The sequence below is a fragment of the Triticum dicoccoides genome, chromosome 1B (assembly GCF_002162155.2).
Source record: "Triticum dicoccoides isolate Atlit2015 ecotype Zavitan chromosome 1B, WEW_v2.0, whole genome shotgun sequence".
NCBI lineage: Eukaryota > Viridiplantae > Streptophyta > Magnoliopsida > Poales > Poaceae > Triticum > Triticum dicoccoides.
The window spans coordinates 662,017,584-662,029,604 of record NC_041381.1 but is presented as its reverse complement, the minus strand read 5'-3'; the positions used below and the strand labels follow the sequence as shown (position 1 = coordinate 662,029,604).

The following is a 12,021-nucleotide window of genomic DNA, read 5'->3' as shown; positions in this document are numbered from 1 at the left end:
TTAAAAAGCACAACATTTCTAAAAAAATACTGGAAAAATATTTAAAATTTGAATTAATTTTGAAAACAAAATAACGTTTTTTTGTTTTATTTTGTAAAACTTGAACATTTTTATATTATTAATATTGAAAATTCGAAAAAATAAGAATCCAACTTATTTTTCAAAATATTGAAGAATTTTACAAAGCACAAATCTTTTTAAAAATTCTAAGCATTTTTTAAAAAACTTAGAAATTTTGCAAACTAGAATATTTTTTGAGATTTTCTGATTAAAAAGGAAAACCGTTCAGAAAATAAAAACAAAAAACAAATGAAAACATGTAAAGACAATAACAAGAAAAGATAAAATGAGAAAAGACTGAACCAGAAACTTCTAGAAGATCTAAAGCTAGATCCCTGTAGACTACATGATGCCTCCTGATTGGACTGGACCATTTACCCTCTTCCACTCGTTCTGCATGTGCGGTTGGTCGGCAATCTTTCGCAAGGAGAGGGAAATAGGGATTGCCATCCCAGATGACTCCATAGACACGCGGAAGCCCGGGCACGGCTATAGCTCGCTTTAGCAAGTTGGAAAGACGAATCGCCTACAACGCTTCCGTATATGGGCCAAGTGGCCTATCGCATGACGGACTCGTGTCACTCTCCTCTGCACAGGCAAATGACTTGTATCTCCTCAAAAAAAAAGTACATGTTATTTCTTGCCTAGAAAAAACTTATACATGCTACTTTCGCTCTCTTTCAATTTCATTTTCGTTTTTTCTATTTTATTTTATTTTCTATTTTGAAAACTTATAAATACATGTATCACAAAAAATGCCCACCATGATTTGAAAAAACAGGGTGTAAATTTTTTGTAAGCGTAACTTTATTTTTTTAAATGGTCATGACATTCTTTAAGTATTTCAAAAACTGTATCCAACATTTTTGAAAACAAATATACAACATAATTTTCTTTTGCATAATTCAAAAAATATTTGCATAACTATAAAAAATGTTTCAGACATATAAAAAATGTATACTGTGTATGAAAAAAAGGATATCGAAGCATGTACTTGAAAAAAATGTTAAGCATGTATTTGAAAAATATTATAAGTGTATAAAAACAAATTTTCAGTCTTTCATATGTGTAAAAAAATTAGACTTCAAAGCAAGTATTTGAAAAAAATTGTGAATAATGTATTTGAAAATTGATAAACATGTATAAAAGTAATGCTTCAAATGCATACAATAAATGTATAACGTGTATGAAAAAAGTAGATATTAAAAAATGCATTTGAGAAAAAGAGCTAATAATGTATTTTAAAAAGAGCTAATAATGTATTTTAAAAAGAGCTAATAATGTATTTTACATGGCTACCAATCATCACCACAAGAGGAGTTTCTTTTTGCTCGTCTTTAGTTCTTTGAATTCAGAACATTGAAATGTAATGACCGAACTTATAGACACGAAGACCCTACTAAGTTTATGACTCAACGTACAAATAGGGAATGAAAGTCTCTATATTAGCTGGACGTATTCTGCACACATCAGAAACAAAAACTTTGTTATACCTTATGAGTGATGGCACTCTAAGTAGAATATATGTATGGTAATGACCGAAGTTTGACCCATTTCTTGGTTCGTATCAGTGTAACAAGTTAATGATGTGTCATTATGTAACTCGGTAAAGTTTAACCATACGTGAAGGTAAATGATTAAGCAGGGACATAACTTGACTACCTTCTCCATAATGATGCTCTTTCTTTACTGCTGTTACGCCATCTCCTCTTCAGAGGTGTGGCAAACCCTCGTCAAAACCACTTGGTCTCCACTTTTATCCTCGCCGACTCTCCTTTAGCCGAGATGTAGCCATGGAAAACTGAGAATACACACATAACATGTACTTCCTCCGTTCCATAATATAAGAGTGTTTTTGACATTAATGTCCCATAATATAAGAGCGTTTTTGACACTACTTTTTTGTTCTGGCCAACACATTTCTCTCCATTTTCAACTTAGGCCAGGAATTTCAATTCAGAACTGAACGACAAATCGGCCCTGTAGCAAAATCGTTCGTTGCAAAGCGTATCCCTATCTCCCCCAACAGTACGCCTTCGCCTCTGGATCACGTAGACCAGCTAGTAACTGTTTCCCCCGCGGCCACAGTGAGCAGGCCCCACCGGCAGTGTCACTCCCTCCCCTTAAACCCTCGTCAAAACCGCTTGGCAAAATAAACATTTCCATTTCTACCCTCCCCTCGCCTCCTCCCTCCTCCCTCCGCCGCCGCCGCCGCCGCCGGAGTCATGGCGACGCGGCGATGCCTCCTCCGCCTGCTGACGCGCAGCCTCGTCCCGCACGCCCCGCAGCCCCTCGCGCCGGCCTCGATCGCGGCCCGGACCCTGACCTCCCTGCCCCGGCCCCTCGCCCCCCGCGCCGCCGCCGCCGCCTCGCTCCGGCTCTCCCCCCCGCGCTGCCACTTCGCGACCCGCTCGTCCGACGACGAGGGGGACGACGAGGAGCACTACGAGGACGAGGAGGACGGGAGCGGGGACGAGTGGGGGGAGGACGACGGGGAGACGCCCGCCGCGAAGCCGCCCAGCGGGAAGACGGAGGAGGAGAAGCTGGCGGAGGCGAACGAGATCGGGTACAAGGTGGTCGGCCCGCTCGGCGCCGACGAGAAGCCCTTCAAGCCCTACGAGCCCGTCTTCGCCGTCGTCCAGGTCAGGCCCGAATCTTCCTCCTTTTTGCGCTTCCGTTCGGCTCCGGTTGTCGGGCCGGGGAGTGGATCTGGTTGGTGATCTGGGTGCGCGTTGCTTGTTCCTGCAGATTGGTTCGCATCAGTTCAAGGTGAGCAACGGCGACTCCATCTTCACGGAGAGGCTCAAGTTCTGCGATGTGAATGACAAGGTAATGTGGCACTTGGGGGCAACTATTTCGATTGAATATAGTTTTGATTTCGTCTTAGTTACCTCAATTCAAGCTGCAACATATGAGTAAGACTAATAGGGTAACCATTTTGATTAAGTTCAAGTGTTAGCATGCAGGTGTCTTCTGTTCATTTGGTGATGAATTATATCATTATGGCCAAACCTTAAATTCTTAGCTGATAATAGAATTGCATGCTTGGGCGCAACTATTTTGTAATTGCGTTTTTGTTTCCTCAATAAAAGCTGCAACCTATGACTAAGAATAATAGGGTAACCTTTGTGATTACAAGCTCAAGATTTAGTACAGGCTTATCTTCTGTTCATTTGGTGATGAATTATGTTATTATGGTCAAACCTAAAAATTCTGAGCTGATACTATAATAGAATGCAATTCAAGAATTATCTTGGTATTATGTGCCCATTGTTATCTCGGGATATCTGGTACCACTTTCATCCGGTCGATTTTGTCCCATGTATGTTGGAAACTGGAAACTTAGGAGTACTGGTTCAAATTAGTCGTTCAATCAAGTATGATAACTTTTATATTCATCTTTCCTCATGGAAGCTGCTTAAGGGGTTGCTGTATAATGTACCAAGAATTGAATTTTAAGCTTGCTGAAGTGTATGGAGTATGGATTTGTTGAAAACATGAATTTTCTTGTTGACAGGTTGAGTATAACTATCATGAGGGGCCTTCTTATTTTAGTTGCATTAGTGTCACGAGCCACAACTCCTCACCCTTATCATACTTTTCTTAAACCTGCCATTTTTGAAACAAAGATGATGGAACAACTGCAGTGAACCAGTGACTAGTTGATAAAATTCTTTTAATGATTCCAGTAGCAAACATAGTTCTCTGCTTGCTTGTGTTTCTCATTCCATTGGTAATTCTGCTGATGCTGTTGTCATTTGAATCACTTGGTGCAGTTAGTTTTAAATCGAGTTCTCATGCTTGGCTCACAAGCTCAAACAATAATTGGGAGGCCAACTCTTTCTGATGCTACTGTTCATGCTGTCGTCGAAGAGCATGTAAGGATGGCACTTCTTTGATCTATCTTTTTTTTTCTGTCATGTTCATTAGAATGAAGTCCATGGAATGGTTTATGAACTCTGTTTCTTGGAGCAAGTTCATAAGTGTGTCTGATTAAATATTACGCCTGCATTCTACAAACTATGCACTAGGCAATATGTAAGCAGATTTCAGCTTTATCTGAATATCCTTGCCTTAACATATTGCATGCCAGTCTTCTTATTCTCTGCCTAGTTACTGATCTGGCTGCATTTGAAAGCTGATGTACTCGTCTATTGTGCTACCATCATTAAGACTGGCAATGTGCCAAATAACAGGATTGTTTGCACTAAAAAATATAAATTCTTTTATTATCCCATTACACCCCCCTTGGTTACGTCACCATTAACTGCTGATATCAACATGCTAGTGTTGCAAAGTCCAATTGGATGTCTGTTCAACCTATATACCAATATGGACCCTTTTTGGTCCCTCTTTTAGGACCTGAACTAATTCATTGGGCACCACATTGGATTGCATTGACCCCCCAAACTATTATAACAGAAATGACATGCTTATTACAAGTTAATGGAAAATATCTAGTGGTTTGCCCTCCTACCTCTGCTACCTTTTCATTTTACTGGCATTATGTGCTAAAACATGTATAGCAACACTGATAAGAAGGACGAGTGTCTATGCCCCAACCTTTACTGTTGCAGTCTTGCAGTTAGTACATATACTTTTTATAATTACTCAACCAGAGCCCGGTTTTGGTATTACTAGGGTCTTATTGTAAATATATTACTGCACAATTCTGAGGTCATTTCTCTTGACAATCTTTCTTAGGCTCTAGATGCAAAAGTTATTATATTCAAGAAGAAAAGGAGGAAAAATTACCGCCGAACAAGGGGACACCGTCAGGTATTTCATACCGCTTCAGTTTTCAGTCATTACATGACATTATGGACATTATCCTCTCGATATGTTCTTCTTACTGTCTGCTGTGACAATTCCAGGAATTGACAAAGCTGAGGATAACCAACATCGAAGGAATAGACAAGTCCTTTATTCAACAAGAAGGAACAGATAAGCCAGAGAGTGCCGCTGTTGCTGCTTAAATTAAGAAGATGAATCAAGGAAGGTTGCTGTTTTGTGTTCATGTCGACAATACCAAGCGATCCTTGATGCTGGTGTTGGACATTCCTCGATCAATTCTCGATACGCGTCTGTTGCTTTTGTTCTCCTTAACTAATTCAAAGATTGAGTCAGAAGCTGAAGGCCCTGTCTCTGTATCGTCATTTTAACTCACAAGCCTCCCGAGCTATGCCTCTCATGTTAATCAGCTCCAGTGTCTTGATAAGTTTAGAATCTGGATACCCTGGTATGGATCAGCTCCTGTAGTTTATAGAGCTACACTGATTTTCCATTTTTTGTTTCCTTCACCATACGCTGTTGATCCCTGCCATGTCCACTGTCTACTCTTCAATGCATAAATAATGGAACTGAAATGTTTAGTTTCCACCTGGTCCGAGATCTCGCGCCGTCCGGGCTTCTGCAGATGTAACTGAAATGTTGTATTTCTAGTCATGCATCAGTTTGGCAATCTGGTCTTTCACAAACAATGAGTGCTTATCCTCTATACCTTACCAAAGGCGTTTTTCACTAACCGAAAAGCGGTCGAGTTATCGATTCATTCACTCACCAAAGTTGATGCATTGCTAGAGCTTATCCTTCATACTTACCAAGGGCATTTTTTACCAGTAATCTGATCATGGTTACTCCACCAGGAGTTATCCACCCATTCACTCAACAAAGTTGAGCATCATTCCACAGTAGAGAGTAGATCCGTTTTGATCCTGAAGGCGCAGCAGCCAGACGTAGTGTGGCACTAACTCCTGGGACAGGGAATAAACCTTCAGTTTACTCTCAGTGGGCAAGGGGAATAATCATTAGCCTCCTCTCACTTTCTGTGGGTAATTATACTCCCATTTCTCCTTTTAATATGCCCATCAATCCCACGGAGACCGCCGATCTACCTGTAGTACACAACAAAATTGGAAACCAACCAGTATATGTCCTCTCACGTTCGCTCGAGTCAACTTGGGGATTATATTAGAAGGAATTGCGCAAAGGGTTGCACATCGTTTTTGTGTTAAGAAACATCAACTCGGGCACGACTGGATTCACCGTAGCGCCTTTCTTCTTCCCTAGGCACCCACTTTCCAAGGCAATATATAGAAATGGCGCGAGTGGCGTTAGCACCAAAGGATGCTTTCAGTTAATCTAATCCTTGTGTGCGATAATTTTCTTCCGCCTTCGGATCAGTAGTTTTAGTTTTAATCCGAGGCGCTTATGGTGGTGATCTTTGGTGATTACTCTGGTGGTTCTGACTTTTGATCTGTGCTCTCTTTTGCTTGTAGCATTTTGTGGTTGTGGTTGTGGTTGTTGTTGTGGTTGTGTAGATTAGCAGCCTGCTTTTGCTTAGTTTCACATAGGCAAGTCCCTTTCAGATAGCAACACCAATGCAGACCAAAGGATATCATAGACATGCATGAAATTCCAGGCCTTCACTGTGGATAAACAATTGAGTTTGTGCTACCATGATGCTAAGCCGACAAATTTATCGACATATGTTCATCCTAAGCACTAACAGAACCGGAGGAAATCCCCATCTAACCATGATCTTTGTAGGTCTCACACTGAAAGCTAATTAATCTCCGAGACTTCAATTAATCGAACCATGTTCATCTACATAGCCTCCACCAGTCCAAAGTTGCCAACAAGCACCTAAAGAAACAAAGGCAGGGAGGTTGGGGGCAATGATGCATGCACAAAGGCACTTTACACCAAAGGCAAAGCCATGCCATGGCACCATTGGTGGGTGCCATTGCTTGCAGGTCACAAACAAAGCACTTCCCTGGGATTGTAATGGAGGAACTGTTCCCAGCATTCACATTGGGGCATATCCTCTTCAAGTTCCTTTCTAGGTGTCATCTCCCATCCCCCCACTCCACTTTGTGTCTTGGAATGGAAGTAGAGCTTATCCAATCCCTTTGCTGCAATGGTTCATCTACCTCTATATATATCTGTCACAGGCTTGTCTTGTGACAAGAAAAAGGTCATGATCCTCCCTTCCTATGGTTCAAATCAAGCTTAAAGGAGACATAAGTTGTAACGCCCTCGATGCGGCTATAGCTCCCACGTGTCGAGGCACGACTTAGAGGCATAACCGCATTGAAAGCAATGTCGCAAGTCAGGCAATCATTACAACATCCCATGTAATATATAATAAAAGGGGGAGATAACATAGTTGGCTTACACTCGCCACGTCACATCAGAGTACATAAATAACATCCATCATACAAATCACTCATGGCCCGACTACGGCGCCAAAATAGAAAAGACCCCCAACATGCGACAAGGTCCTGAATCGATAACCCCAACTAGGCACCACTACTGATCATCCGGAAAAGATACGTAGTATCGCTGAGAGTCCTCGTCGAACTCCCACTTGAGCTCGTAATCGTCAACTGGAGCAGAAACACCTGGACCTGCATCTGGAGTTGTAGAATCTGTGAGCCACAGGGACTCAGCAATCTCACACCCACGCGATCAAGACTATTTAAGCTCATAGGAATGGATAAGGCAAAAAATATGTGGAGCTGCAGCAAGCGACTAGCATATGTGGTGGCTAACTTATACGCAAAAGAGAGCGAGAAGAGGAGGCGAAGCACGAGCGAGAAGCTAAAGGAACATCCTGCGCAAGCATAACTCCAACACCGTGTCCACTTCCCGGACTCCGCCGAGAAGGGGCCATCACGGTAACACACACGGTTGATTCATTTTAATTAAGTTTAGTTCAAGTAATCTACAACCGGACATTAACAAATTCCCATCTGCCCATAACCGCGGGCACGGCTTTCGAAAGATCAATCCCTGCAGGGGGGTCCCAACTTAGCCCATAACAAGCTCTCACGGTCAACGAAGGAATAGACCTCCACCCAAGACACACCGATCAGACTCGGTATCTCGGTACAACAAGATGATTCGACAGGTTAAAACAAGTCCAGCAACACCGCCCGAATGTGCCGACAAATCCCGATAGGAGCTGCACATATCTCTTTCTCAGGGCACGCTCGGATAGGTCAAGCTACGAGTAAAACCAAACCTCAAGTTTCCCCGAGGTGGCCCCGCAGGCTGCCTGGTTCGGACCAACACTCAGAGGAGCACTGGCCCGGGGGGGTTAAAATAAGATGACCCTCGGGCTCCGGAAACCCAAGGGGAAAAGAGGCTAGGTGGCAAATGGTAAAACCAATGTTGGGCATTGCTGGAAAAGCTTTAATCAAGGCGAACTATCAAGGGGTTCCCATTATAGCCCAACCGCGTAAGGGACGCACAATCCGGGAACATAACACCGATATGACGGAAACTAGGGCGGCAAGAGTGGAACAAAACACTAGGCGAGAGGCCGAGCCTTCCACCCTTTACCAAGTATATAGATGCATTAATATAACATAGCAATATAATGATATCCCAACAAGTAAATAAATGTTCCAACAAGGAACGGCTCCAATCTTCACCTGCAGCTAACAACGCTATAAGAAGGGCTGAGCAAAGCGGTAACATAGCCAATCAACGGTTTGCTAGGACAATGGTGGGTTAGAGGTTCAACATGGCAATTGGGAGGCTGACAAGCAAATGGTAGGCATCGTAGCAGTGGCAAAGCAAAAGAGCGAGCAAACTAGCATAGCAAAGATAGTAGTGATTTCGAGGGTATGATCATCTTGCCTGCACTGATAGAAAAAGAGGCTTCCGTCCAGCCCCATTAGTCGCGAAACTGTAGGAACCGCGACTAATGAAGTCTTTAGTCGCGGTTCGGCAGATGAACCGCGACCAAATGCCTGGGCCCAGGGCGCTCGCGGGCTTTAGTCGCGGTTGGCCAGGCCAACCGGGACTAAAGGTGCCCAAAGGCCTTTAGTCGCGGTTGGCCAGGCCAACCGCGACTAAAGCTCCTCCCTTTTAGTCCCGGTTTGTGGCACGAACCGGAACTAATGGGGTTGAGACCTTTAGTCCCGGTTCGTGCCACGAACCGGTACTAAAGGTCCCATTTTCAAACTCTAACCCCCCCCCCCCCGGGATCGCCTTTTCAGTTTTAAAAAAAATAAAAGAAAATAATGGAAATGTCAAAAAAATAAAAGAAAATAAGTTTCTCATGTGATATGTGGTCTAGTTGTTGGGAAAATTTGCAAATGTGAATTTTGACTTTATTTGCAAAATCTCTCTGAAATTTGTAAAAATGGGCATAACTTTTGCATACTAACTCGGATGAAAAAGTTTTTTATATGAAAAATCATCTACTCGAAAAGTTACATCCAAATTTAACGGGGGGAACCCCGTTAAACATTTTCAAAATCCTCAAAAACCTAATAGAAAAAAAGTTACGGGGCTTGTAAGATCTAGAGTGGAAAAAATTGAAAAATATTCAAACAGTGGGCAAACTATGGTCAAACAATGGTCAAACTAATTATTCTACAATATTAGTGTTACTAAATAATTATTTTAATTATTTCAATTTTGGTCAAATCTGGTCAAACTGTGGTCAAACTGTGGTCAAACAATGGTCAAACTAATTATTCAAGAAATATTAGTGTTACTAAATAATTATTGTTTTTTAAAACAATAGTTTCAAACTCAAACAGTGAAATGTGTCACTTCATGCTCAAGCAAAATTCCTGAAGGTTAATAGGATTGACATCTTATTATTGTCAGGAAAACAACAAGTGCAGACTTGGAGCGTGGGAGAATAGAACCCGGAAGTTAAGCGTGCTTGGGCTGGAGTAGTGAGAGGGATGGGTGACCGGTTGGGAAGTTAGATGATTTGGAATGATGAGGGGTGATAAAAGAATAAATTGAGAAGTGATGAGGGGTGGTGATTAGAGACTAGAGGTTAAAATAATTCAGAAATTTGAAAAAAAAAATTCAATTTTTTTTTCAAAAACCTGTGGCGGCCTTTAGTCGCGGTTAGCCACAAGAACCGCGACTAAAGGTCGTCCGCCCCGACGGCCACCTGGCGCCCACGTGGACGGGCCTTTAGTCGCGGTTCTTAAGCAACCGCGACTAAAGGGGGGGCCTTTAGTCGCGCCCGTTCGGTCGCGGTTGCGCAACCGCGACTAATGGCAGTTGCGAACCGTGACCAAAGGCCCTTTTTCCACCAGTGCTGCACAGTTGTCAGAGTTGACTGGATCCTCACAAGCAAACTCAACGGGCTCCTCGGTAGCGAACTCGTCTCCCGGATCTACCCACAAAACAAACAAGCAACAAGGATACAATCAACCACAGGCAAGTCCAAGCAATATGATGAAATGACGATATGCTATGCGGGATGCGATGCGGGATGCAAAATGCAAGATATGACAGGAAATGCATGAACCTGGCATCAACTTGGAAAACCAAGTGTGCCACTGGATAGAGGGGATGAAATCGCTTGAAAACGATATAAAGATCATAGGAATCGGAGCTACGGTTTGGAAATGGCAAGCGTTTTAAGATATGACACCGGTCTGCGATTTACAGCAAGTAGGCATCTAAATGCAACGAAATGAACATGCTACAACCACCAAACATGAAAACAAAATACATGGCAGTGATGTACACAAGATGGTTGACAAAACACTAGCACTGAACCATAGGCAAATTCATCCATTAAGAGGTTCAAACAAGCATGGCTAAAACGCAAATGCAAAACAGATTTCAGACTTAGTGAAATTAACACTAGTCTGAAATTTCAGATCACGATGCTCTCTTCGGAGCAGCAAAACAACACGATAGAAAACCTGAACATGACAAGTAAGAACATGGCATGGAGCTACTCAACAAGCTTAACAAAACACCCAAAGTGACCTGGGGCCAAAAGGGTTCACAAAATACTCTACCGAGCTCACGAACATAGCTCGAACATAATCAGTTTTCAGACTTAGTGAAAACTGAGACACGCTGAAATATAACTCACGAAGGCATGTAAACGAGCTCGATGCACTCACTACGGTGCAAGTCATGGCAAGGAAAGCATATAACCAGCAAGAAGGCACAAAGTTCTAGCTACCCATGGCAAGAACGAAGGCATAGCAGGCATGGAACACTAACGGTAGCATCGGCAAAATCGCAAATAAGTTGACGATCTGCCCAGATTAACAACGAAGCAAAAGTTGAGCTCGATTGAGTCAACCTAGAGCACTCCACATATGCAAACAAAGACATGGATTGATAGAGCATGACTTAAATATCAAAACTCCCTTACTGATCATCCTCAAAAGAGGCACGGATCACTAGGAAACAAGCTGGACATATAGCATCATGAACTAAAATATCCCAGACTTAGTGAAAATCACTAAGTCCCTGAAATCTGCAATCTCAGGTACCTCTCTTCGCAAGCTTGCACAAGACAACACACACATCCTAAAAATGCATGGGTGACACCTCTGAAAAGAAGACAAAATGCTTAACAATACATCCCAAAGGGACACAGGCATATCATGCACGAATTAAACATGGCAAAAATGACAAAAGTGCATGATGAACTAACGGATCTGCGATTTAACTCACGAAGCCTCCTACTAACAGCATTTTGGGTATCAAGATGACCTCAAATGCAAATGATGCAATGGTATGAAATGATGTACATGTCGAGGCGAAGATTTTGATATATCATATGCCCAAAACAGAGCTACGGTTGCGGAGATATCATCAGTCAAAGAATGCATAAAAATTAAGAGGGAGAGGGAAGAAAGTCAACCCAGATCTAGGGTTTGGCACTGTAGCGCGGATCCGGCGGGGCACTGTAGCTGGGCGCGCGCGACGAGGTTCGTCGACGCCAGATCCGAGGCCGCCGGCGTAGGGGGAGGCGGTGGCCGGCGACGAGGGGCGGCGAGGTGGCCGGCGGGGCCGGCCGCGGGCGAGGGCGCGGCCACGGAGGCGCGGGCGCGCGACGTGGAGCGGACGGGCGGCGGGGCCCGGCGCGGCGGCGGCCGGTGCGGTGGCGGCGACGGCGCCGGTCGCCGAGGTCGGGGAGGCGGCGGCGCCCGAGAGGAGGAAGAGGCGCGGGGG

General features: G+C 43.5%; 1 protein-coding gene across 1 annotated transcript; it reads left to right on the top strand.

Annotated features, from left to right (window-relative positions):
• The first annotated feature begins 2,270 nt into the window (after positions 1-2,270).
• LOC119349483 (50S ribosomal protein L21, mitochondrial-like) lies at positions 2,271-5,439 on the top strand. Its single transcript, XM_037617524.1, has 5 exons — positions 2,271-2,702; positions 2,809-2,889; positions 3,837-3,938; positions 4,765-4,839; positions 4,935-5,439. Exons 1-5 carry the CDS (start codon positions 2,286-2,288, stop codon positions 5,034-5,036), a joined length of 777 nt encoding a protein of 258 aa, XP_037473421.1. The 5' UTR covers positions 2,271-2,285; the 3' UTR covers positions 5,037-5,439.
• The last annotated feature ends 6,582 nt before the right edge of the window (positions 5,440-12,021 follow it).

Excerpts from the sequence above, each read along its gene's own strand:
- LOC119349483 (XM_037617524.1), top strand. The coding sequence starts at position 2,286 with ATGGCGACGCGGCGATGCCTCCTCCGCCTGCTGACGCGCAGCCTCGTC. Across the intron at positions 3,939-4,764 it reads ATGCTGTCGTCGAAGAGCAT|GCTCTAGATGCAAAAGTTAT; the intron begins GTAAGGATGGCA and ends AATCTTTCTTAG. Across the intron at positions 4,840-4,934 it reads GAACAAGGGGACACCGTCAG|GAATTGACAAAGCTGAGGAT; the intron begins GTATTTCATACC and ends TGACAATTCCAG.